The sequence below is a fragment of the Musca domestica genome, unplaced genomic scaffold (assembly GCF_030504385.1).
Source record: "Musca domestica strain aabys unplaced genomic scaffold, Musca_domestica.polishedcontigs.V.1.1 12, whole genome shotgun sequence".
Lineage (NCBI taxonomy): Eukaryota > Metazoa > Arthropoda > Insecta > Diptera > Muscidae > Musca > Musca domestica.
The window spans coordinates 8,778,062-8,804,463 of record NW_026712155.1 but is presented as its reverse complement, the minus strand read 5'-3'; the positions used below and the strand labels follow the sequence as shown (position 1 = coordinate 8,804,463).

The 26,402-nt window shown below is 35.8% G+C and overlaps 5 protein-coding genes across 6 annotated transcripts; 2 read left to right on the top strand and 3 right to left on the bottom strand.

Moving 5' to 3' along the window:
• Positions 1 to 13,900: 13,900 nt before the first annotated feature.
• LOC131800643 (malate dehydrogenase, mitochondrial-like) lies at positions 13,901 to 16,993 on the bottom strand. The gene is made up of 4 exons (XM_059118188.1): positions 16,833 to 16,993; positions 16,337 to 16,544; positions 14,808 to 15,004; positions 13,901 to 14,745 (listed from the first exon to the last, which is right to left on the bottom strand). Exons 1-4 carry the CDS (start codon positions 16,896 to 16,898, stop codon positions 14,206 to 14,208), a joined length of 1,011 nt encoding a protein of 336 aa, XP_058974171.1. The 5' UTR covers positions 16,899 to 16,993; the 3' UTR covers positions 13,901 to 14,205.
• A 1,758-nt stretch (positions 16,994 to 18,751) lies between these two features.
• LOC101896651 (fatty-acid amide hydrolase 2) lies at positions 18,752 to 20,630 on the top strand. The gene has a single exon (XM_005187431.4). It carries the CDS (start codon positions 18,867 to 18,869, stop codon positions 20,421 to 20,423), a length of 1,557 nt encoding a protein of 518 aa, XP_005187488.2. The 5' UTR covers positions 18,752 to 18,866; the 3' UTR covers positions 20,424 to 20,630.
• Positions 20,631 to 20,741: 111 nt separating this feature from the next.
• Positions 20,742 to 23,946, bottom strand: LOC101896831 (ralA-binding protein 1). Of its 2 annotated transcripts, none has more exons than XM_011295842.3 (5): positions 23,688 to 23,946; positions 23,604 to 23,626; positions 22,857 to 23,420; positions 22,479 to 22,787; positions 20,742 to 21,825 (listed from the first exon to the last, which is right to left on the bottom strand). In XM_011295842.3, the coding sequence occupies exons 1-5, from the start codon at positions 23,769 to 23,771 to the stop codon at positions 20,952 to 20,954; spliced, it is 1,854 nt and encodes a 617-aa protein (XP_011294144.2). In that variant the 5' UTR covers positions 23,772 to 23,946; the 3' UTR covers positions 20,742 to 20,951. The 2 variants fall into 2 exon arrangements, with proteins under 2 accessions (XP_011294144.2, XP_005187489.2); XM_005187432.4 differs by having other exon boundaries at positions 23,494 to 23,626; positions 23,688 to 23,941.
• Positions 23,947 to 24,177: 231 nt separating this feature from the next.
• LOC131800644 (COMM domain-containing protein 2-like) lies at positions 24,178 to 25,050 on the top strand. Its single transcript, XM_059118189.1, has one exon. It carries the CDS (start codon positions 24,325 to 24,327, stop codon positions 24,997 to 24,999), a length of 675 nt encoding a protein of 224 aa, XP_058974172.1. The 5' UTR covers positions 24,178 to 24,324; the 3' UTR covers positions 25,000 to 25,050.
• Positions 25,014 to 26,263, bottom strand: LOC101897003 (ribosome production factor 2 homolog). The gene is made up of 3 exons (XM_005187433.4): positions 26,145 to 26,263; positions 25,862 to 26,077; positions 25,014 to 25,797 (listed from the first exon to the last, which is right to left on the bottom strand). The coding sequence occupies exons 1-3, from the start codon at positions 26,162 to 26,164 to the stop codon at positions 25,089 to 25,091; spliced, it is 945 nt and encodes a 314-aa protein (XP_005187490.2). The 5' UTR covers positions 26,165 to 26,263; the 3' UTR covers positions 25,014 to 25,088.
• Positions 26,264 to 26,402: the final 139 nt, after the last annotated feature.

Below are 26,402 nucleotides of genomic sequence, written 5' to 3'. Positions count from 1 at the left end.
AAGGAGTGGGCCGATATTGCCCATCTTTGAATTTGATCTAAGTTTGATAATAGTATTACGATGTACCAAGTTTGGACTAAATCGGATACTCTCTTCCAGAGTTATCGAGCGCACCAGCCAGACAGCCCGACGGACAGACATCACTAGATCGACTCCAAATGTCCTGAAACGGATTTGTTCCAAAGAGACCTGGGTGCCAAAACTGTTATTTCGATGAGCCACGTTTTGGTCGTATCAAATGGTATTTCCGTCTCTAGCCATATGACTGTGGGTATAAAAAACACATAGAGGGTTATCTTACCCTTGGTCTCTATAATAACATGAAATATCGTTGCCAAGATCATAACCTCATGAACCCCGTCTGTTTCTTTGTTAATGTCCTTGATCTTTATCCACATCCTTAAGATTTTAATTAAAGAAAAAGTCAACATTGAGACATAACATATCTTAATTAACCCCCCTAAAATTATACGGGCAATGAAAAATAACAGAGCAACCATACCTTTTTCATGCAAAATTGAAAACTTGGAAAATTCACAACATAACCTCAACAAGTTAATTTCCCAACATTCGATTAAAACCCTCCACCATCATCGTCATCATCATCAATTCACTCACCCAAATTGCCCACCACCCAAAAAGTGTCTTCAAAAAAGATCAAGGGCTCATGAGTAAAATTCCCATTTTCCTCCCAGTCTCCCTGCCACTGCCCGCATCAAGAAGCGAACATCAAATTCAAGTATCAAACTGCGTTCAAAAATATCAAATATTGTCGATGTATGAATTGCTATTGACTTTACTGTGGGAAGACGTTTTTTTTTGGTTTTGCTGGGAAAATGTTTGTCCTTGCAGTTTCTGGATAGCCAAAGAGTAGAGTAGAAGAGAGAAATTGGATGTTATTGTTACAGAAATGCGGGATAAATATTAAGGTTTTAATTTACCAATGCCAATCTTGGGAAAAGGACAAAAATAAAATTCAAATAGAGGAGTATGGGCTCCGATGTCAGGTTGTGTCGTTGGTGGAATTAAGAAGGTAAAGTCATGCAATCACACATTTCAAATTTTTTGAAAATCAAGGTGAGAGCACATAAAAGGCTTCTTTTGACTGACATATGTCATCGGCTTCAAAATTGCACTCAGTCCTACAACTCATTTGTTTCTATGTGTTGCAAAGTCAGCCAATGACTTAAGTCAGCCAAAAAAAAAAAACATTTTATGTATTCTCATCTTTATCTTTATTCCTTGACATATCTTTGGCATAATATATAACTATGCCCTCAGCCATATGGTTAGCAGCCTTCTAGCACCTCCTTCGCAAAATATCAACATTCTCATTTAATGAACCGAAAGAGAAAGGATATTCCGATTTTGCACCAACTTTACAAATCCTAAAATTTGCATCAATGCTAGGTCAGGTGCGAAAACGGACAATATCGGTCCACTCCATCAAGTACCTCCCCCACAAAGGGTCACAATTTTGAATAATTATAACTCTTATAAATTGTAATGTACGAGTCCGATCAAATTAGACACATCACAACAGTTTTATTAAACCAAGGTCCGGTGTGAAAATGGGATAAATCGGTCCACTCCTTCTGCTTCCTCCCACACAATGGTTCATAATTTTGAATGCCTATGAACCTGGCACGTCGAAATATTTATTTAGATCCGATACGAAATGGACAATGTTGGTCCATTCCTTTGGAACCTACTCCATAGAAGGTCAGGAATTTGAAAAATCATAACAGGTGGCAAAATATATTAAAATAATCGAAACTTGGCTGAGGTTATACATCTTTCGGCAAAACCGGCTGATACTTATTTACTTGTTATACCCTCCACCATAGTATGGAGGGTATATTAAGTTTGTCATTCCGTTTGTAACACCTCGAAATACACATTTAGACTCCACAAAGTATATATATTCTTGATCAGCATAAAATTCTATGTCGATTTAGCGATGTCCGTCCGTCTGCCCGTCTATCCGTCTGTGGAAAATGTATTTGCTCAAATGTATGTTGCTCAAATGTATGTTATGTCTGCAGGACTTTTGGTATTGAAAATGGGCCATGTAGGTCTACGTTTTGGTATAGCCCCCATATAACGGTACCTCCCAATATTCGGTATATTAATGATTTTAACGAATTAATTCACCGGAATTGTTTCAAATTTGGTACTTGATGTTCATAATGGATATTACAGCTTATGACAGAAAATTTTCTGCACAGGTCCACCTACCTCTTCGTAAAGGTACCTCCCGATATTTGGTATTTTAATGATTTTAGGGACAATTTTCACCAAAATTGTTTCAAATTTGATATTTGAAGTTCGTAATGGATACTACAGCCTACGACAGAAATTTGTCTGTGCAGGTCCACGTCATCGTATAGCCCTCATATAACGGTACCTCCCGATATTCGTTATTTTGATGATTTTAGCGACGTTATTCACCGAATTTGTTATTTTCAAGTTTCGCATTTGAATATTATAACAAATATTACCTAAGCAGGCTCGTCGTATAGACCCTAATATAAAGCTACATTCGACATTTTTAAGATTTTAACAGAATTTTTAACGGATTTTATTGTTATTGAGAATTGCCAAATTCGTTCCAAATGGCTTGGAGGGTATTCAAAGTTCGGCCCGGCCGAACTTACTGCTTTTTAACTTGTTCTATTGAAATTAGATCGTTGGCTAATTGTTCATTAGAAGTTCTTTTTTTTGTAGAAGACTTGTAACTTTTCCATAAAAAAATTAAACTTCTTCTTCCAAAAATAAAAAAAAACCTATTTGAATGGGTTCCTTTCTTCAGCAGACCAAATATCCAGACTTTCCCAAAACATGTCATTGATAGGTAGATAGATATATTTGAAAAACTTCTTTCGCAATCCCCACCAAAAAAAATCTTTATTACAAATGGCCTCGCATAAGGTTGCTGCTGCTTTGCGTTCTTCCCAGTGCCGAAAGCAGCTTTAATGGTCATATGTGACAAAGATGGGAGGAGTTAAACACATCAAACCTGCATTCAGCGCTACTCAAGTTTCTAGCTTGTGTCTGTTTTTTTCGAATTGTGTAACTTTCACAAAATGAGTCGAGTCTGTACTGCTTTCCGAGATCGTTAGCAAATAAATGACTGTGTATCTGTATGTATATATGTATATCCGTTTGTATGCATATACCATTGTTGTTATTATACTTTAGTACATTTTTATGAAACCCATAAAAAGCAACGCTGCAAACGTTTTTTGTTGCTGTTGTTGTTGTTTGTTATTTTGATCTTTGGACAGACATTGTATTTCGTACTTGTGTTGTTCGTTTGTTTCTTCTCCTCTATTTTTCCATTTTTATGTCTATTTATGTGTTTTTTTGTTGTTGTTAACGATTGAACTCGGTGACAGCCAAGTACTGAATAATTTTAAATAAACGTTTTCATATCGGCGATCTAAAAGATTTTCCCCGTCATGTTTTACCGTTTTGTGTGTCTTTTTTATTTTTTTGGTATAATAGTCTCTTGAAAAATTCAATATGGCGCAGCAACTTGTTGTTGTTGTACTGCTAGTGTACCGTTTGCATTAAAGCAAAATATAGTCGGTGGTGGCGCACAGTGGTGTGCAGAGCACAAAATTAAGATGAAAATGCATACAGCGCTTATTTGGCTGGCTTAAAGGTGGAAATACATGAAGCGCATATTTGGCTGGCTAAGGTCATCGGCTGGCTTTTTCGTAGATGAACAAAGAGCTTTAGGTTGACTTAGTTCGATTTTGGCCCTAGCTCCTTTGTTCATTTCAGAAGAAGCCAGCCGATGACTTAAGCCAATCAAAAAAGCGTTTTATGTATTCTCACCTTAAATCATGGTCTGGCTTCTTAAAGGAATAAAGGTGGAAATACATAAAGCGCTTATTTGGCTGGCTTAAGTCATCGGCTGGCTTCTTCGTAGATGAACAAAGGAGTTTTAGTTTGACCTAGTTCGATTTTGGCCCTAGGCTCCTTTGTTCATTTCCGAAGAAGGCAGCCGATGACTTAAGCTAGCCAAATAAGCGCTTTATGTATTCCCAGCTTTAGGTTAACTTAGTTCGATTTTGGCCCTAGGCTCCTTTGTTCATTTCCGAAGAAGCCAGCCCTGCTTAAGTCAGTCAAATAAGCAGTTAATGCATTAAGGAGTTTTAGGTTGACTTAGTTCGATTTTTGCCCTAAGCTCCTTTATTATTTTCCTATGAAGCCAGGCGATGATTTAAGCCAGTCAAAAAAGCGTTTTACGTATTCTCACCTTTAGATTTACAATTCAAAATTTAAATGTTATCCAAATATGAAACGTCATTTAAAGGGTCTTCTAACTATAGAAGACGATTGAAGTGTCACTTACAGGTGACATTCCAAGTGACTCTTTTTAAACTAACATGCTGGTCACTTCACAAAGGACTGGGTGGAACTAACCTCACGACGGAAGCCAACTAGCTCAATGTAGAAAAGAACAACGAAGAGTGAGTTAACAAATATAAATTATGGGCCGAAATTGAACTAAGTGAACCTACAGAGTGACATAAAAAAACTGCAACAAAGTCAAACGTCACAGTTTTTTAATTTTTTTACAATTTTATTGAATGAAAACAAAAAATGTCGGAAATACCATCAAATTTTAGAATAACATCAGATTTATTCGAATTGGTCAACTTTGGCACGAATTATGGCCTTCAAACGGCCAACGAAACCGTCACACGCTGTCCGAATGTTGCTCTGCGATATTTTGGCCCATTTTTTTCAGCTGACCTCTTTGGCAAATTAACACGATCCATTGGATTGTTTACAAACTGCTGCACAACGAATGTTTTCTCATCGGAGAAAACCAAATTCGGCAGTTCACCACTTTCGGCCAAGCGAAGCAACTCTCAAGCTCTTTTGAGTCTATTTTCTTTATGTTGCGTTGTAAGTTCTTGCACTTTTTGGAATTTCAATGGCTTTACCCCGATCTCATTGTTAGTTTTAGGTCGACTTAGTTTTTGGCCCTTCTTAAGTCAGTCAAAAACGCGTTTTATGTATTCTCCAACAGAAATCAACATTACTGATCTTATTGAATCCATTCCCCAGTGGGATAAAAATGTCACAGCTTCGATATATCACTGTGCTCCATGGCTTACACTTGCCCAAACACGTACACACACACACACATTTTTCATGCTCTACATGGATATACACCAATACCAGGGCAATCAATTAAGCTTCGTTAAGATCAATTTAAAAAATCCCGCATAAAATAACAAAATAGTTCTGTTGTCTTCTTAAACAAAAACCAACAACAACAACAAAAAAGCGATGAACGAGAATAATGCAACAACAACGCCGTAAAATTTCCAAAACAGCCTTACCAACAACAAAACAGTCAGTCATTTGTTGACCGGCCAGTCAGACATTCATTCAGCTAGTCATGCGTCCATCCACCATTCAAGACGGCAACTTGGTCTGTGGGACCATTTTTGTCTGTCCCTCGATCAGCAATGTTCTTTTCTTTTTTGTTTTTTTTTTGCTTTTCTTGTCAGCTTAGAAATATAAAAAAAATAATTCTCTACAAAATTATTGCACACTTTAGCGTTTACATAGAAAAAAGATGAATAAAAACCAACCACACACAAGATGTACGTACATACATACCGACATACATATGTATACATCATATATGGATGGCGGCGGTACCGGTCATTATTTGATGTCTTTTGTTATTTTTTCATTCACGTCTATCTGTCACTATAAATGTGCTATGACGATGGTAGTGATCCCGTTTATTTTTGTTTTTTTTTTTTTCTATTTTTTGTGGCGACCCCTTATGACGTTCATGGGGTAACATTACTGTCATCCATTGTTCGAGTGTACTCTTGGCAACAATACTAAGGGCGTTCTTCGATCGTATACATGGAGAAAATATTCTCAGAGAAATATTGAAATACTATTCTGCAATTTGACAATAAATTTATTGTAGGAAATTGACAGCTTAAAGGTGAGAGTACACAAAAAGCCTTTTTGACGGTCTTAAAGGTGAGAATACATAAAACGCTTTTCTGACTGGATTAAGTCCTCGGCTGGCCTTTTCGGAAAAGAACAAAGGAGCCTAGGGCCAAAATCGAACTAAGTCAACCTAAAACTCCTTTGTTCCTCTACGCCAGCCGATGACTTAAGCCAGTCAAAAAAGCTTTTCATGTACTCTCACCTTTAAGCTGTCAATTTTCTACACTGAATTTATTTTCAAAAGCGTATTTATTTTCAAAGTGTATTCTCACCTTAAATTTTCGGTTTTGTATCTGAATTTTTGTTTTGTATCAAAATTGTATCCGGATTAATAGCGCATTTATACTATCGAAGATTAACTCACTGGGATTAAAGGTAGAGGCGGGAATACATAAAGTGCTTATTTGGCTGGCTTAAGTCATCGGCTGGCTTCTTCGGAAATGACATGATAGAAGAATATAGGTAGACGCATCGACACAGCTGCTGGGACAATGAACTTTCAAACCAATTTTGGAGTTGAAAATGTTGAATGAAAAATTATTTAAATTTGTACAAATTGTTGAAAAACGCGAAATAACCTCCAAATGACGTCGTGTAAGAAAACATATGAAAAGCTACTTATATTTGAAAAAGCATTTAACATTTTTTTGACATATCAATGTTCCAAAGCATTGATGCATCTACCTGTATTCTTCTACCATGGGAAATGAATAAAGGAGCCTAGGGCCAAAATAGAACTAAGTCAACCTAAAGCACATTTGTTCCTCTATGAAGAAGCCAGCCAAATAAGCGCTTAATGTACAGGGTGAAATAAAAAACTGCAACAAAGTCAAACGCCATAATTTTTATATTTTCTTCTAAAATTTTATTGAATGAAAGCAAAAAATGTCGGAAATGGCATCAAATTATGGAATTAGTTTAGATTTGTTTGAATTGGTCACCTTTGGAACGAATTATGGCCTTCAAACGGCCAATGAAACCATCACACGCTACCCGAATGCTGCGGTTTTTTACCCATTCTCGGCGAAGCGCTCGCTTGAGGTGATCGACACTTTGGTATTTTTTAAGGTGGGAATATATAAAGCGCTTATCTGGCTTGCTTAAGTCATCGGCTGGCTTCTTCGGAAATGAACAAACTAGCCTAGGCCAAAATCGAACTAAGTCAACCTAAAACCCTTTGTTCCTCTACGAAGAAGCCAGCCGATGACTTAAGCGAGCCAAGCATGCGCTCTATGTATTCGCACACTAAGTGCCAACCTTGTTTTCCAAAATACTCCGGACACAATTGTCCAACGGATTGGTATCCGTAGATTTTGGTGGCCATTGTGCGCTGGAAATGAAGCGAGGAACCTCATTTTGTAACCATTCTTGGGTAGCGCGTGCTGAGTGCAATGGTGCTGAGTCCTGTTAAAATGTCCAAGGCTTAAATACACCCTCCTGAATATTTTCGCGATAATATTCGGCATTTATTCTGATGCCATGCTCGATTAATACGAGCGGAGAGCGACCATCGACTGTTATGGAGGCCCACACCATTACCATGGCCGGCGCTTGAGTTCTGGTGGCCAACCGAAGGTGCACATTTTCAGCTAACCTCTTTGGCAAGTAAACCCGATTCATTTGTTTGTTTACAAACTGCTGGATAACGCATGTTTTCTCATCGGAGAAAACCTTATTCGGCAGTTCACCTCCTTCGGCCAAGCGAAGCAACTCTTTAGCTCTTTTGAGTCTATTTTCTTTCTTTTGCGGTGTAAGTTCTGGCTCTTTTTGGAATTTCAATGGCTTTATCCCGAGCTAATTTTTTAATATTTGCCGAATGGAATATTGCGATATGTTCAGCTCACGAGCCATTATTCGGGCACTGCGACGCGGGTTTCTTCGATCAAGATGCTTCTCTACTTTTCGAACCATTTCTGCTGATGTTGCTGTTTTCTTCCGTCCACTTCCTTGATGTCAGGCACCGCCAACAGTATGCTGGAGTGCTCTAACGATAGCCACTTGTGGTTTTCCAGCCAAATATAAAGAAAACACACTAGCGCGCTTGCATTCCATCAGGAATAACTTTCTTTTTGGAAAATTCTCATCAAAATGCTTTTGTACGCTTGTAAACAATATAATGAGCTATCACCGGAAAATTTTTTAACAGCTGTCGGGCGAATGGCTTAGAAATGACAGCAGTCTGAAGTTGGTTGCAGTTTGTTTTGATAGCAATTCTGACATTACAAGTCAAACAGGTAGACCCCCATACATGCAAAATTTTTCAAAGTTAAGGTGCATGCATGGTACAATGAATTCAAGGTAGGGCAGAACTACCATATGATTTAAATTTTTTTATTTTTCTGGCTTAATATGTCAACTTCATTTGCTTGTGTGTGTGTCTTCCTTTCAATAATAAAAAATTGTTCAGAAAATATTCAAATTCGGGTGTTTTCAAAATGCTTATTGCAATGAATGCATCGACAAAATCTACATTTTTTGTCGCGAAATAAACCATAAGAGATATATAGAACATGATTTTGAAAAGAAGTGTTGATCTTTCATTCAGTTATCGCGGTTTTCAATTATTTATTCAAAATAAATGCAACAAGTTGTTTGCTTTTTTATTCTTTTGATAGTAATTCTGACATTACAAGCCAAACAGGTAGATCTCTATACTTGCAATTTTTTCAAAGTTGACCTACCTTCTCTTCATTATACCATGGGTGCATGTACATAAAAATCTTGAAGTCATGGTTAGCCAAATTAAGGTCAAATTATAATGGAAAACGACGGCAATATCTTGGTGCGGCTCTGTAATCTCTTTATGAAATGTCAAAAAATATGCCTAGCCATGACTTCAAGCTTCTTATGTACTTACACCCTTAGCCTACGTTGTATTCATTGTACCAAAGTTACGTCATTACATATTAAATGTGTTCCAATATAAATAAAAGAGTTTACCATTACCGATTTGGCAAATGAGATATCCTTTTTAATTCCACCATGACTGCTGTCTAAAAACAATCAAATCATTTTACATGACAGAAAAACCAAAAAAATATCGAATCAAAATTTTCCCAACGTGCATGGAATCTGTGGAATATGTTACATGTTTAGTTGTGGTTTTTTTTTTTCTCGAGAACCAGGAAAAACAACTTTACTTCTGTGACTTTTGAGGAGGTGTACTATGAACAGAGCCGTAGATGCAACAGACATCTACACACGCACCCATAAATCGCCAGCCATATGCATATGTGTATCAAGTAGCATTTGTTGTTTTGTTGCTACTACCACAGATGCAATCAATTAAGGTTCATTAAAATCAATTTAAAAAAATATGTCCCGCATATATGACGGACGGTATGTCGTCGTATGGAGGGTACATCATCAACAACAAGTCGTCGTCGTCGTAGACTGAATACAATGTTTGGAATTCGTTTTGGTTTCATAAATTATTTGTTTTATTATTTTTATTCTTGTTTTGAATTTTTGGTTGGAGAAATCAAAGCTGCAATAATGAAATGGAAAGTTGACCAAAATTCTTTGACAATAATTTGGAAATGTCCCAAAAAAAGTCAAGCTTAAAAGTCATGGCTAGGCATATTTTGTGACATTTCATAAAGGGATAACAATGCCGCAATAAAATCCTGGCGCCGTTTTCCATTATAATTTGACATTAGTATGTCAGCCTTACTTCAAGCTTTTTATGTACTTGTGCCTTTTTATTTCTCCCATTTGCAAGTTAAATGCATTGTAGAACCATGGTACAATGAAGAGAAGGTAGGTCAACTTTGATAAAATTGCAAGTAAAGAGGTCTACCTGTTTGGCTTGTAATGTCAGAAATAGTATCAAAACAATAACAAAATCGAACAACTTGTTGCATTTATTTTGAATAAATAATTGAAAACCGCGAAAACTGAATGAAAGGTCAACACTTCTCTTCAAAATCAGGTTCTATATAGCTCTAAAGGATTATTTCGCTACAAAAACTCTAGATTTTGTCGATGCATACGATGAAATAAACATTTTGAAAATATCCGAATTTGAATGTTTTCTGAACAATTTTTTTTTGTTATTGAAAAGAAAACACATACATAAACAAATAAAGATGACATATTAAGCCAAGAAAATAAAAAAATTGAAATCATATGGTATCATAGCCCTACCCATGGTACAATGATATCAAGGTAGGGCTATGACACCATATGATTTTAATTTTTTTATTTTCTTGGCTTAATTTAAGTTTCTTCCAATCATTGATTTTGAAAAAAATTTGTTTTTATTTTTAAAACAACAAATACATACACAAATCAGCTGGGAGCTCTACCTTACCTTTTTCTTATATCATGGCTAATTTGAAATGAGGTTACCTCAATTTCATTGTACCATGGGTTTATGTTTTTTTCTTATTACAATAATCGATCTAAGTCAACCTAAAACTCCTTAAGCCAGTCAAAATAGCCTCTCATCCAACAGGACTCAGCATGGGCCACCCAAGAATGGTTACAAAATAGGGTTCCTCGCTTCATTTCCAACGCACAATGGCCTCAAAATCTTCGGATTCCAATCCGTTGGACTATTGTGTCTGGAGTATTTTGGAAAGCAAGGTTGGCACTAAATAATATTAAAGTGTCGATCACCTCAAGCAAGCGCTTCGCCGGGAATGGGCCAAAATACCGCAAAGTAACATTCGGGCAGTGTGTGATGGTTTCATTAGCCGTTGGAAGGCCATAATTCGCGCCAAAGGTGAACAATTCGAATCAATCTAAATTTATTCTACAATTTAATCCTATTTCCGGCATTTTTTGCTTTCATTCAATAAAATTTTTAAAAAATATGGCGTTTGACTTTGTTGTCGTTTTTTCAACTTTACATCTTTGTTAACATTTCCTTACAGACTGTTTGGTTTCAGTTGGTCATATAAGGTGTGCCTGGTTACTTTTCCAGCAGAAATTGTCCAGCAACTTTTTTCTTCTTTTTGAGAGAGTAAGGTAGTTTTATTCTCTTTTGCAAGGAAACTGCGCTTGGGAACATTGATATGTCAAATTTTTTTTAATGTTTCTTCAAAAATAAAAAAGATTTTTATATGTTTTCTTATACGACGTCATTCGGAGGTTATTATAACGCTTTTTAACAATTTTTACAAATTTAAATAATTTTTCATTCAACATTTTCAATTCCAAAATTGGTTTAACAGTTCATTGTCCCAGCAGCTGTGTCGATGCGTCTACCTATATTCTTCTATCATGCAACTATCCCTGCTTGCAACTAATCAGCTGATTTGTCAAAACAAACCAATTTGTCTCCCATTAAAAGAATTAAGGCGGGAATACATAAAGCGCTTATTTGGCTGGCTTAAGTCATCGGCTGGCTTCTTCGTAGATGAACAAAGGAGTTTTAGGTTGACCTAGTTCGAATTTGGCCCTAGTCTCCTTTGTTCATTTCCGAAGAAGCCAGCCGATGACTCAAGCCAGCCAAATAAGCGCTTTATGTATTCCCGCCTTAAAAGAAAGGAAGCACCACCAATTTTACAAGTTTTATATATAAAAAGGAAATTAGCAATAAATTAAAAATATGAGCAATAAAAGAAACATAGATTTTATGTTTTCCCCGGAATCCTTTAAACGTGTTGCTAATGGCATTTGTCTAAAAATGTTGAAAATAGTCTTTTATTTTCTTATTACATATTAATATTTAAGTTTTTCACATTTTGTTAGTTGTTCTCCAAAAACAATTAGTCTAGCTAATTCCAAAAAAAATATATTTTCAAATTGAAAGCACAAAAAGAAAAAAAAATAGAAAACATCTGATTGAATGTCGATGAATGAGTAGAAGAAGAATTGCAAGCGATTCCAAGAAGAAATTTGTTCAGCAAGAATTTGCAAACTCTCACTGAAATAAATGTCAAAATTGGTAGAGGAATACATGTCTGAAAAGCAAACGTCCTCTTTTCGGACTTATTTAACCTAGCTCTTAAAAGACAAGTTTTTCCATGTGTTTGGGTATGTTTACATTAGGTGTTTCATGCAACCTAAACGTGCTATAGGAATATAACTGTTAATCACCCATGGTAGAAGAATACAGGTAGATGCATTAACGCTTGGGAACATTGATATGTCAAAAAATTGTAAATATAAGCAGATTTTTACACATTTTCATATAAGACGTCATTCGGAGGTTATTATAAGAACAATTTTAAAAAAATTAAATAAATTTTCATTCAACATTTTCAATTCCAAAATTAGTTTGACTGTTCATTATGCCAGCAGCTGTGTTGATGCTTCTACCTATATTCTTCTACCATACTCCAACCGCTCTCTTTTGCAGAACTTTTGGGTTAACAGACTACTTTCAGTAACAATTGTTACAAATTTGGGTAACCAGACACACCTATAGTCATTTCCTTCAATTTATTTTTTATGCAACGAAATATAAAAGTTCATACAGGGGGCATAACTTAAAATTTTTAGCAATGCCCTAATTAAGAACAAATTCCATAAATTTATAAGTTCAAAGAATAATAGACTTAAGGCTAGCAAACTACTTAACCGCGACTCGCCCTCTTTTCAACTGTCAATAAGGTAGCGTGAAAGTGCAGTGGAATTAAGTTAAAACATAAAAATATTCTTTTATTCACTTAGAGTAGAAATAGTACCTTACAGTACAATTAGAAGTACATTGCTACACCCAAAATAAATAAATATCCATTATTGATAACTAGAATTGTCAAGATACACATAAATACACACACCCACCCCTTCAGAAGAAATCATCATTTATTATATTATATTGTTAAATCAAAACGCTTGCAATAATTAAATTTCGTTCCGAAAGAATTATAAACAAGCAATTAAGAAATTTCGCTTTTGATTTGTTTTGCTTTCTTTCGATTTCAATTGTCGGTAATTAAATGAAATTGTGCAAGGCCGTTTGGTTTGGTTTGGTATGATCCCCTCGATTGGTTTACGGGCAGACAGCCTGGGCCTGTCATCATCAATGAGTGAATGAATGAATGGCTTGCTGGATAGTTGGTCGGGACAGTTGTTGTTCGGTGGTTAGTTTATGATTATTAAAGTTGATTATGATATGTTGATTATATTGAATACTACGCTCAATTCATGTTTGGAATCACAAACAAAAAATGATGACTCTGTCTAGAATAAATTGTTTGCATCACAAAATTAAATTTACATTCATTAAAAAAAGCCGGCCGGTCGGCGTTTTATTGTTTACAATGCCTTACCGGGCGGAATCCATGATATTGTTAATTATATTAAGGCAGTTAGTCAATTGATGGAATACAATATGTTTCGGAGCAAAACCTTTCTGAGATGGGTGTTGTAAGTCGTTCGAAAGGGTTTGATTTTATAACAATGATGCTAAGATTATTCTAGCACTAAAAAGGTTGTAAAATTAAATAACATTTCATAATTAAAAACAAAACCTGCTAGAATGTATAGTTTTTACTGTCAAGGCCGATTTTTACAAAAAACAAAGAGAAATACAAAACTTCTAGATTCTGGAACACTGACCCTGTTCTAGAACCTGCAAGAATCTATTAGTTTTGGTATTTTTTTTTCGATATCCTAAAGGTAAATTCGGTTATTGTAGTAAAAACTTTTACATTCTTGCAATTCTGGAACATACAAATTATATATTTACAACCATAAAAAACATTACCCAGGACTTAACATAACACTGGCTTCCAACCAAATTGTTTCTTTTGCCTACATCATATCAGCGCCCCCTATCTGCATCTGTCGTAACAACACTTCTTCATGTTACTTTAACACTTGTTGAAAGCACCACCCAACATTGGGAAGAGCTTTTTCAAAGCTTTATGTACATGTGTAGAAGCACACACAAAAAACCAGATCGCCTCAACATATACATATCTACTTTTTTTGAAATAAAACTTCATAATTCTATTTCGATAGATCTTTTCAATACCAGATGATCAATTTCTCTATGTGTTTTTTATTTTAAGTTATTTCGAATATTATTCTATTATTGAGATAATATCTTTGGAAACATTTTCATATATGTATGTATGTGTTATTATTATGCCATAATGTTTTGTTGTTGTTGTTGATTATTTCTTTACCAGAAATTATATAAATTATTCTAATGTCTACACTTTTCCTGCCAAATAGACATAGGTATAAAGTTGAGGGAGGTGGATAGATAAACGCGTTCTTGTCAATGCATGTGTGGTGTAGTTGCTAAATTTAGGCATTGGCAAAATCAACACCCTTTTGAATGTTCTTCTTAAGTTCAGGAATGGCAGCTTCCAAGAGTTTCTTCTCGTAATCGTTCAATTTGGGCAAGCCCAAGTTTTCTTGAATACCGTTCTTGCCCAAAACCAAGGGAGTGGCAAAGAAGGCAGCTTCTGTGACAGTGGATTGGACATATGAGCATTCGACAACGTTCTTTTGGCCATCCAAACCCTTGAGCAAGGAGCCAGCGAAACGGGCACCGGCATAGGCCATGGACAATGTGGCAGAACCAGCGCCAGCCTTGGCCTTAACAACCTCGGTACCGGCTTCCTGGATGCGTTTGGTCAATTTGTCAATGGTGTCGGCGCTGCCCTTGAATGTGGGTTGGCATTGAGACAAAATGGGCATAATGGTTACACCAGAATGACCACCAATGACTGGGATGTTAACCTGTTGGGGATCAACACCCAAGGCTTCACCAATGAAGGCACGGGCGCGTACAACATCCAAGGTGGATACACCGAACAAACGCTTGGGATCATAGACACCAGCCTAAACATAAAATAAGATTTCCATATTATATAAGACTATCAGAACTAAAAACCGTTGCTTACCTTCTTCAAGACTTCAGCGGCAATTGGTACACAAGTGTTGACAGGGTTGGTGATGATGGCAACCATGGCCTTGGGGCATTGCTTGGCAACGGTGGCGGCAATATCCTTAATAATACCGGCATTTACATTGAAAAGATCATCACGGGTCATGCCAGGTTTGCGTGGCACACCAGCGGGAATGACAACAACATCAGCACCTATAACAACAACAACAAGTTTAATGAAACTCTATTTGCGATAAATTTATAAAAAAAATATGTACACGATAAGAAAGGAAACAAGCTTCTGTTCAATAATTATTCTATCTAGATAGGTGGCACACGTATTGAACTTATCTAAAATGATTAACATTGTTATCACCCTGGTCAATATTCTATTTATGACATTTATGATTTGCGTTTTTTATTATTCTTACGGAATTATGTTATTTTCCATCGCTTGATAATCTTTAAACTCAGATTGAAAACAACACAATTCTCAATGGCAATAACGATTTGTTCGATTAATGCAAGTTTGTTCCCGTGTTGTCATGCAAAATATTGATACAAACAAATCTTGAATGACCAGATGGGAGTTGAATGATATTCAATACAAAAAGAAGAGGTTATGTTAAAGAATAATGGTTTCAATGAACCCATTGTCCATCGAAATGAATATTTTTTATCGTTACCTTATTCCCTAAGAATTTACTTTTTTCGAAGATCAAATTTAATAACAACCTCTATCTGAAATAATGGACTAGGAATATTGGTAGGACAAATGTTTGCCGATACGGTACTAATGTTACATTTCATATTCAGTTATCTAAAATTCCATCTCTTAATTATCTTTAAAAGGATAGGTAAAATACCTTAACTTTTTAACAAAAGTGAAAAATGTATTTTATTCAAATTCATGTGACCAAATTCCAATTGGGATAGCATATGATATTCCAAAGAAAAATTATTATATTTACAAAATGTCACATACTATGTATTTAGTTATTGTCAAATAAATCAACAAAAAACTATGATAATTAGATCTGCAAAGATTATTAATTCATATTTGCAATCAACATCAAATATTCTCCACTTCTGTTCTAGAAGGTTCAAAGTGCTTGCAAAGTCGACAAGACGAATAGATATATTTTTTGGATTAGATTTAGAGCAGCAAAAGTTAACACTTCATTGAAAGATAAGATAGGTAAAAAATCATAAAATTCTCAACTAAAAATATATACGTCACAATACTTTGTTACCCCATAATATTGTAAAAATTATAATGCTACCATTCATCTGTAATAATTAATAGAAACAAAAAAACTATTTGTTTATCATGCTGCTCTGTAATATACGTCATCAACACTAGCCAGCCAGCCAGACACACGTAACAAAAGTTTATCATTTTAAACGGAATATTTGATTGAACCATAACCTCAAACTGTTTCTAATAAATATATTTTCGTTTTGTGCTACATCTATGCAAATAAACAGCATATCGACCTTTCGCGCATAGGTGTAATGTAATGTAAAATGCAATTGAATACTTACCCTTCAAGGCATCACCCAACTGGTCAGCACCAATGTAACCATGAGTGCTGCTCTTGGTATCAATGTGAGACAAATCAGCAGCCACACCGGGAGTATGAACAATGTCATAGAGCGACAAGGAAGTAACCAAAGGATTTTGCTTCAAAAGCAATGACAATGGTTGGCCAATACCACCGGAGGCCCCACAGACAGTAACCTTGTAGTTGTTCTAAGGGGAACAGAAAAAAATATACATCAATTTCCATATGGCAAAAACTTAAGAAAAACACAAAACATTTAGTTAATTTCCAGATTTTGTTTTATGCATTAATTTGAAAAATTACGTAAACATGCATTCACATTGTATTACAATATAAGCGAGCCGAACGCCCGCAATGTCATCTTAATATCAAATAATCCCCCCCGACACTTGAGCAAGCATGTGCAGGCCCAGCACATACACAATCTAGAATCTGTTGGTAATATGTTTTTTTTTTGCCACAAAGATTTTTCTCACCTGTCTGGAAGTGGAGAAACTCCTCATGGATTGGATGGCCAATTGTTTGGTAGCTTGCTTCAACATTTTGATTTTTTATAGAATGAAACTCCCGCTGCTATGCTGCAAATTATTTGTCTGCCTGATCTTGACTGCCCTGCACACTTTCCCTGAGTTCTTGATTTGATTTTTGCGAAAAAAAAAAATTTTGTCGGCGTGAAAATAATTGGCTATAGGGATGATATATTCGGTTAGTACTGAAAATGTACAAAAATTAGTACGTAGCAGTACAGCCTTATTTATGCCGCACATGTTTTATTAAACTCTGTGTATATTGTTGCTAAGGGAAGGAAATTAATTGAATTATTTATTCCTATACTAATATCCTTTATTATCATAAAAATTATTCTAAAAATTAAATTAGAGCTGAAAATTATTGCTGTTGGGATAAAATTGACAAAAAGTAACCATTTAAGTTTAGACAGACTACAAAGTCATATCACGATAACGTTAACGCCGATTAAGTTTTAGTTTGAAGGCTTCGGGGAGATAATGGCCGTTATTATGTAGGGAAGAATTAACGTTTGATCTCTGGAATGTGTAATCGAAATCAAAACAACGGCAGTCAAAAATAAATTCAAATTCATGCATTATATGTTTACAATTTTATCAACTATACATTTGACAACATGTCATTGTCAAAATTTATATTTACAAATTCATTTTAAATACACGATTCAGAGATGGGAACCTTTTTTCGATGCAATGACATTTGACAAGGTAAGGATTTGCTATTGGAAATGATATTACCTTCTGAATTTTACCATAAAAAAAATCCCATAACAGCAAAAAAATGCAAATAAAACAAAATATATTTCCTTAAAATTCATCATAAAACCACAAACCAACAATTTTGGTCTGAAAGACTTCTTGCATTACAATGGTAAAATTAAAAAGGTAAAGTCATTTCAAATAAGCATACCCATCACTGCATTTTCTGTAATTTACCTTGTCATATTTCACAGCGTAGAACTTTAAAGGAACTTTGTGCCTTAGATGCAACTTTGTGCTTGAGTCTTATACTGCCAAATAGAGTTTTGTATATGCAACAGTTGGCCTTGTTTTTTTTCATTTTTTACAAAATAATTATATTGGGGAAAACCCGCGAAATAAGAATATAATTTTGGGGTTATTCCACAAGATTGAATCTAAAATGGTAGGACAGAATTAAACAATATTTTAACCATTTAATTTAAAATAATTTCAAATTATTGAATTTTATATTAAAAAAAAAATACACACACATACACAAAAAGTGTATATATTTTGACAGAATAAGGGCACCAGAGAAAAAAATGTATTTATGTGGTAGCTTTGTTCTTTTACATTTACATTTTTGTCGACCATCCGTTTTTTAAGTGTTTACGGATTTAGTAAACCCAGTGTATTTAAATTTCACATACGTCAAATAGCTTCTAAAAAAATGGTTAACTCAGAAAAAAACTAAAAAGGTAAGGTAGAGCTTCCAGCTTATTACAATTTCTTTCTAAGTGTGTCCGACTTCTGTAAATTTTGTGTATGTATTTGTTGTTTTGAAAAATAAAAACAAATTATTTCCAAAATCAGTCATTGGATAGGAATGCTTATTTGAATTTACTTTACCTTCTTTATTTTACAATGGATACTACTTTTACTCTTGTGCAATGGCCCTAACTTGTAAAGAATTGTACCGTGCAATGAACAATCCACATGTTCCTAAAATGAATGAAAATTTATAAAAAAATAACAATGGTTTGAGAAAAATCAACTTATTTTTGTAGAAACGCTTTATTGCACATGAATGCATATTTATAAATATTGGCAACTCTGACGCGACACCTGTTTCACTAATACCGGGTGCAACGTAATGGTAGTGGTGTCTTTCCTAATCATCTTAATTTGTTGTTTACTCTTTGGTTCGTCTCTTTTCATTGACATTGATTTTTCATGGATTACGATCAATAGTAGAGCAAAGTTCGTCCAACATCGTCATAGATTTTTATCAAGTTTAAAATAATGGCGGAAAATAAAATTGTCACCACCCTACTGACCATTGTCCATATTGTCATAGATTCCTTATTGGAATTTATTTTGGGTTGGTATTTGGGAGTGAAAAAAGAATGTAGTCCACCCAGCGAGCAGGAGAAACCAGTTGTTTCGAAAAGTGCTGTTGAGTTGGCGACCTTAATTCGCCAGCGGAAACTCAAAGCATATGATGTTGTGAAAGTATATTGCGAGCGCATCAAAACGGTGGGCATTTCACAACTCAATGCTGTGGTCGATGGTCCATTTACAACCGAAGCTTTAAAGGAGGCCGAAGAAATTGATCGTAAATTGGATAATGGCGAATACACAGAGGAAGAATTGCTGGCCAAACCATTTTTGGGCGTACCATTTACAACTAAGGACAGTACAGCTGTGGGAGGAAAACTCCACACATTGGGTCTGGTGTCACGCAAAAATGAACGAGCCCCCGAAGATGCTGAATGTGTAAAACTTATGAAGGAGAGTGGTGCCATAATTATTGCAACCAGTAGTGTACCCGAAGTCAATAGATGGATTGAGACTCGCAACAAACTTATTGGCCAGACGAAGAATCCCTATGATCTAAGGCGTTCAGTGGGCGGTTCCAGTGGTGGCGAAGCTGCCCTCATAGCATCATGTTCCACAGCATTTGGTCTTGGCACAGACATTGGAGGATCCATACGTATACCATCATTCAATTGCGGTGTATTTGGTCATAAGCCCACACGCAATGTGGTAAATATGCGTGGCTGCACATTCCGTACTGGCAAGGAGGAACATACGATGGTCGCCGCCGGTCCCATGACACGATATGCCAAAGATTTGATGCCCATATTCAAGGTGTTGACAGGGCCAGTTATGGCTGAAAAATTAAAACTCTCTAAACCGGTTGACTTGAAAAAGCTGCGCTTTTTCTATATACCATGTAACAATATGAAGCAATGTAATCCCGTGAATAGAGAAACACAAATGGTCATGTATAAAATACGCAAACATTTCCAAAATATTACTGGGGCCGAAGTGAAATTGGCAGTATTGCCCCATCTGGAAATAAGTGGCAAAATGTGGAGATATTGGATGACCCAAGAACCGGCAAATTTCAACAATCTCCTGGGCAATGGTGTGGAGCTTAATCCATTTGTAGAGTTGTTCAAGAAACTGATAGGACAAAGTGAATTTACCATGGCAGCCATCTTTTCTCTAATCGACAGTATTTTGCCCAAGGAGAAAGAGGAATTCATACGCTCGGCCACGCAAGAGCTAAAGAAGGCTTTACAGGATCTCCTCGGTGATGATGGTGTTCTATTCTATCATAGTTCTCCACGTACTGCACCGTTCCACTACTATCCTCTGGTGAAATTCCTCGATTTCAGTTACTTCTCCATTTTTAATGTTTTGCAAACTCCCGTAACTCAAGTGCCTATGGGATTAGATTCGAATGGCATGCCATTGGGTATTCAAGTTGTTGCAAGCGATATGAATGATCGTTTTTGCATAGCTGTTGCCGAAGAGCTTGAGCGACAATTTGGTGGCTGGGTGCAACCTTAAGCCGGTATGTCATGATGAGGAAAGTTGTTTTGCACATTCCGCCCCATCCCCTTTTTTATACAGAGTTGTTGAAAAATCGGTAGAGGTACGTTTTGAAGAGCTATAAGCTAATGCTATGTACATAATGGTAAAGGTATTACGAAAACAATGACTGTTATATATTTACGTATGCAATCAATAAATATATTTTATAAACTAATAATATAATGAGAGCTGTTTTGAATTGACGCGATACAAAATATAAACAAAAACAGCAACAACAATGCTTGCAAAAGTTCCCCAACCACATATTCAAAATTCTAATGATGAAAGCAAAGATATTTTACAGCTGTGTTTACTTTTATTTAGCCTTTCGCTTTGATCGACAATTAAATTGAAATTACGTAAATATTAGAATTACATTCATGGTTATAGGAGGAGTTTTAGTTTGCTAATGTGAGATGAGTATAGTATAGGGTTAGAACAAATGTTATTTGTGTCATGTTTGAGTATTTTTGATGGGTCCATGGTGATGGTAATGTGTGCGAATTATATGGAAAATTTTTGCATTGCCAGTTCAACCTGCAAGGCTATACATTGTTTGTTTTCTTCGAATATTTCTTTGGCCAACATCAACTTTTTGTTTTCCAGCAGAGCATTTTCACGCATGAAATGTTCAACAATGCGTTCATAGTCCTCGGTTCCGGGCGCTGGGGATATTACATTGTCTTGAGTCGAATTTGTGGTGGTGGTGGCGACAGCAGCTGTTTTATTTTTCATTTGTTGCTGCAACAATTGCTTTAATTGCAACATTTCAGCTCTTTCGGCACTTATACGTGCCTGAAGTTGGGACTTCCATGCCAATAATTCTTGATTTTCCAACTGCAATCTGAGCAAAGTGGCATAATCGGGATGAGATTTTGAAACCATTAGTAGACCAGTATCTTCATCCATATACATGACGTCGGTGGTGTTGTTTGGAGGTGCCACTGAGACATATTCTTCAAACTTTTTGTTAACATCTGGCATATCTTTATTACTTTTCGGAGATATACTATTATCAGTTATCTCCAATGCTACTACTTTCTGAAACTTGGCTGAATCTCCATCTGGTTTGTTCAATGTTGCCTTTTTCTCTGTATTTTGTGACCTTGAAGCGGAATCTACAGCATCATCATTCGTTTCAACCTCATCTATAGATTTCTCACTTTTACCCCTTTCAAATGTCTTCAGTTTTCTTTTTAGCTGGGTTATTATACGCTGCACCTCCCACAGCTGTTCCTCACGTTTCTTGGTCACATAGCCAGCATTCATTTCAGAATGAATTTGATTCAATAAACTCTCTTGTTTACATAGCTCTTTTTGTATTTCGTCCGGGGTATCTGGTAGTTTAGGGCTGGATGATGTTATGGGTGGTACATACCTAAAAAAATGAACAAAATTCACAACGATGAAAATTTTGTCTGAATATTACAGAACTTTGTATTTTTACTTGACTAAAAAATTCACAATTTTAGCAAAACGCATTGGCTTTTGGATTTTCTTCATGTTATATACAATTAATGACTGCTGATCCATTCTATTTAGCAGCATCATTTTTCTTATCTTCTCATGAGTTTATCTTTCAAAAACATTATATTTATCTTCATAGCAAGCAATTAGGGGAGATGTGAGAGAATGCATTCACATTCTATATATTTTACCTTTATATGTTGACTTTTTTAGAGTTTAGTTGTTGCGACGTAATTGACTGACACAAAGTTTTCTCAAGTTTCTTTGGATATATACATTTGGGAATAAAAAACGTTTCTTATATAAACTATAAAAGTATCCGAAAATAAGTTTTTAGATACTTTAAATAATATTAAATAAATATTACATGCCTAACCACAAATTAGGAAATCGTGCAACATTTGGAAGCGATAAAGAAAAACTTGTGTGCCCTCAAGAGGGAGAAGTGTAACATTCTTTGCCTTATTCATCTCCTTTCCATAATCTATGATTTTTTTCTGTCAAACTTTTAAGTAAAAAAAAATTATAAATATTAGGGCCTTATTGGCCTCTCAAAGAACTCACTTGACAAGTTGAACGTCCGGAAACAGGGTGGGACAATAGCAAAGCAATGTCACCAAGAGTCGATGTGACATCTGCAGAGGCGGGCTCAACAGCATAGCTAAAGACTGGGCATTTAATTTGTTATACTTTTCATGCTGTATAACAGAATCAAAGTGTAGTAGTAGCCAGGACAATAAGATTTTATTACACTTTGGCATTTGTTCCAAAAGCAGTGTAATTTCTTCCTGCTGTTTTGTGACCTTGGGGTGAGAGGCCACCTCCTCAAATCTCGTAATGAGATAAGTTGTTAAAACCGGTTCCGGTAATTCCCTGTAAAAAGAGAAATTGCAATTGAATCGACCCCATTTTTAAAACACCAAACTCGTTTTAGGAACTTACTTTAAAAACAACTTCAAGAGACCACAGGCTGTGGCCACATCTAGTTCATCTGACTCGGTGAGCCTTTCGCGATTATTGTATAGCCTTTTGAAATGTTGAAGACGAGTTTTTGCCGGCTCCACTCTATAGATTTGTTCATTTTTCAATCCATATTCCTGCAAATAGTCAATGCAATCACGCACAACCAATGGCAAATCAAGTCCGTCATGACACCGGCTGCGTTCTGTGGCCAAACTAACAGACACTCCAAAAACCGGCGAACACAATTCCAATACTTCTTCCGAATTAATGCTCGACTGTTGTTTCACCTTTTCCTTTTTGTCCTTTCGATCTTTGTCCTTTTCTTTATCTTTGGACTTTTCTTTTTTATCCTTCTTATCCTTGTCCTTTTTCTTGTGATCCTTTTCCTTGTCCTTATCCAAGTGTTTATCCTTGTCTATTTTATCCTTTTGCCTGTCATCCGCCTTGTCAAGTTTTTCCTTATCTCGAGACTTTTCCCTTTTGTCCTTGCTCTTGGAGGAGGTGAACTTGAAAGTTTTTGATTTCTTCGATTTAGATGGGCTTCTGAAATTAAAATACAATTATAGATTCCATGTATATTGTTTGCACCTTTTAAATTTCCAATGTAGACGTTTACTTTGCATCTAATTCCTCTTCGGGCGAACTTTCTCCCTCTAGAGCGGCATATCCTCTATCTTTGCTTTTATCCTTTTTGTCCTTGCGGCGGCCAATAACTTTCTTACTTACCTTATCGTGATCACCTTCGCTGTCTATTCAAATGAATGAAATTTTATATTTCGAGTTCCTAGTTGTGAGGTGCATGATACTTACAGTCACTTTCGTCTTTAATTTTCCTTGACTTGCTTCCTTCTGTTCCGTCAGACGCATATAGGCCAGGAAATTCTTTTTCCACATCTGGACTATCAAGGTCCATTGTTTTGTTGTTTTATTTTAATTTTTATTCTGTTTTATTGCAATTTTTATAAAAACAACAATTATGGGATTGAGCCTGAGGTCGATTGTGAAACGGCGACGTGCCGCCCTATTTTTCATATGTAAGCCGCCGCCGACTCTGTCGGCTCAAATCGCCTACAGATCACCACCAAAAAACAACAAAAAATATCGCGCACCGCTGCTTTTCGTCAAATTTTTATGAAAATTAAAAAAAAAGAGATTTGTTTTTATTATTTTAGTTTTTTAATTACATTTCTTAGGCGCCGAAATCTCGCAGCAAATGAGACGCCGCCGCAATCGAAAAAGACGCCGCCGCCAGCGACATGAACTTGTATCATAGCCACACAAAAAAATAGTCTAAAGGCGTTAAATCCCACAATATAGCCGGCAAACGTAAAATAAATGTTTTTTCTTGTTGGAAAATAGGACTAATCCCATAAATGTTGTTTTTATAAAAAAAAACGTTTATTTTTCTCGTACCTTGTGTTTATATTTCGTCAACAAAAACTTAATCATGCCATTTATTATAAAAAATTTACAAAAGTCGCACTTGGAGCCACTACGGATGTGTGATCCTCAAGATGTTATAGCACTGTGCAAAATAGCTTTTGACTACTTGACAAATGGTCCCCAAGAACAGATTTATGAAGTCATAGCCAAGAAATATAACATAACGCCCCAGCAGGTGCAGCAGGCTGTGGAGGCGTTGATATCAATACTAATCGAAGCAACCAAATGTAATGCAGACATAAATGGTGTCAAAAAACCCCTAATGCAGTTAGATGGCTTCAAGGAGGAGGTCACTGATATTTTAGCACAGTTTGTGACAAGCAAAAAGAAATTCATAGAGGGATCGATCAAATCTGCGAATATTAGAGCATACCGGCTAGTCAATCTTGAGTGGAGACTTGAAGTTCGTTTAGCATCTAGAGCTCTAATGAAACAGCGTCAGGTGTTTGTAACCATGAAACTGTATTTGCATACAGAGCCAAAGAATGAAAACCGAGATTTGTTGGATGATTCGCCAAATCCATGTGAAGAGATACATGAAGATGAGAAAAGGAATCGTAAGGATTTATTAATACAAACTGATATAAATTCTCTTGTCCACATGATACAATCTTTGGAGGAGGCCCTAATGGAATCTATATCACGACGTATACGCAACATAATATCAGCAATACATTAAATATCAACCTAGAATTAGTGTAAATAAAAGTATATATTTTATTAAAACTTACATTTAAAGTTCCTTTCTTCTATATAACTTATGTAAATCTATTCATTATTTGTTAATAGTTCTTGGGCTGCGGCTTTCATTAGATCCTTTTTCTTTTGACGATCAGCCTTTTTCTCTTCTGGCGATTTCTTCAGACCCTTAACACGACGTGTTTGAATTTTGCCAAGTTCTTGTTTTCCTAAATGTATACGACCATGGGTATTGCCCAACTCGTCATGGGTAATGTTCTTCTTCTTGGTAACCTTAAGTTGTTTGGGCTGCTTGCGTGCCTGCTTATACAGATCTTCGGATGCAATTTTGGTGCGTCTTATGGAGAAATCTGCAGAGGGTCCAATTTCAACTAGCTCGATGCGGGGTGTTCTTTGTCCCGACTTTTTGAGCAGAATTTTATAGGAACGTAATAAGATATTCAGGTCCTCAGTGCATGTAAAACTCATAACATGTTCAATGCCTTGTAAACGGATTGCCTCAACTTTGTCCTTCTGGAAGGCATCGATTAGCAGATTTTTTAAACGCCTCAGCTCCTCGGATTGTGACCATTTGGGGCCATTGAAGACCAGGCAAGGTTTAACACAGGTGCCAATTTTTTCAGTTTTGAATTCAGACATTGCCATGTAGCGCTTGATGCCCAATTCAACCATATCAAGGATTTCGTTTTCATAAATACGCCCCAATACAATGTTGTTTGGCCTTTTCTTTGACGTTGAACCAAATGCAAACATGGCACAATCATTTTTCTGGGTTAAACTGAAATGAACGTAAGTTTGAATAAAAGTTTAAAGGATTCTCTTTTTTATGGGACAAAACTTACAATTCCAAAGATGTGGGATCCTCAAATGGTGTAATATCATTGTTTCTATTCAATACCTTTACCAAGGGCTTCTTAAGCTGTTGCATATCCTTCATGCAAGATTTGACATCACCACCGCATTTTCGCCCATCCAAGAACAACATATTCCGGGGACCTTCTATCAATTGTGGCTCGCGAGCCAATAACACCTTTTTACCCTTGCGGGTTTTTGGCTTCCTAGAATGATAGAAAACAAATTGTATTGTTTATATTTACTTATTTATTATAAATGTAAAAAATATACCTTATTCTTAACAGAGACATGCTTTTGTTTTTAATTCCCAACTACTATACACGTGTATTTCTGACAGAAGAAAAGTCAGAGAGCATTTTTTTGTTTACTTGGGAGTGTTGCCACCCCCGTGAAAAAATATGAATTGCTGTCGGTATTTTCCAATGATTCCCCTCTCATTAAGAGAAGCAAAGTACAATGCATTCATTGTAATTAATAAGGGTGTGAATTGAATTAATTCTAGTTTAAATATTTACTTAGTACTTAAAA

Coding starts and splice junctions, on each gene's coding strand:
- LOC131800643 (XM_059118188.1), bottom strand. CDS start 16,898: ATGTTGAAGCAAGCTACCAAACAATTGGCCATCCAATCCATGAGGAGT. Junction 15,005..16,336: donor GTTGGGTGATGCCTTGAAGG/GTAAGTATTCAA, acceptor TTGTTGTTATAG/GTGCTGATGTTGTTGTCATT. Junction 14,746..14,807: donor CCGCTGAAGTCTTGAAGAAG/GTAAGCAACGGT, acceptor TTTTATGTTTAG/GCTGGTGTCTATGATCCCAA.
- LOC101896831 (XM_005187432.4), bottom strand. CDS start 23,790: ATGGACCTTGATAGTCCAGATGTGGAAAAAGAATTTCCTGGCCTATAT. Junction 23,421..23,493: donor GAAGAGGAATTAGATGCAAA/GTAAACGTCTAC, acceptor TTTTAATTTCAG/AAGCCCATCTAAATCGAAGA. Junction 22,788..22,856: donor CTCTTGAAGTTGTTTTTAAA/GTAAGTTCCTAA, acceptor CTCTTTTTACAG/GGAATTACCGGAACCGGTTT.
- LOC101897003 (XM_005187433.4), bottom strand. CDS start 26,164: ATGTCTCTGTTAAGAATAAG. Junction 26,078..26,144: donor ATGTCTCTGTTAAGAATAAG/GTATATTTTTTA, acceptor CTATCATTCTAG/GAAGCCAAAAACCCGCAAGG. Junction 25,798..25,861: donor GATCCCACATCTTTGGAATT/GTAAGTTTTGTC, acceptor CGTTCATTTCAG/TTTAACCCAGAAAAATGATT.
- LOC131800644 (XM_059118189.1), top strand. CDS start 24,325: ATGCCATTTATTATAAAAAATTTACAAAAGTCGCACTTGGAGCCACTA.
- LOC101896651 (XM_005187431.4), top strand. CDS start 18,867: ATGGCGGAAAATAAAATTGTCACCACCCTACTGACCATTGTCCATATT.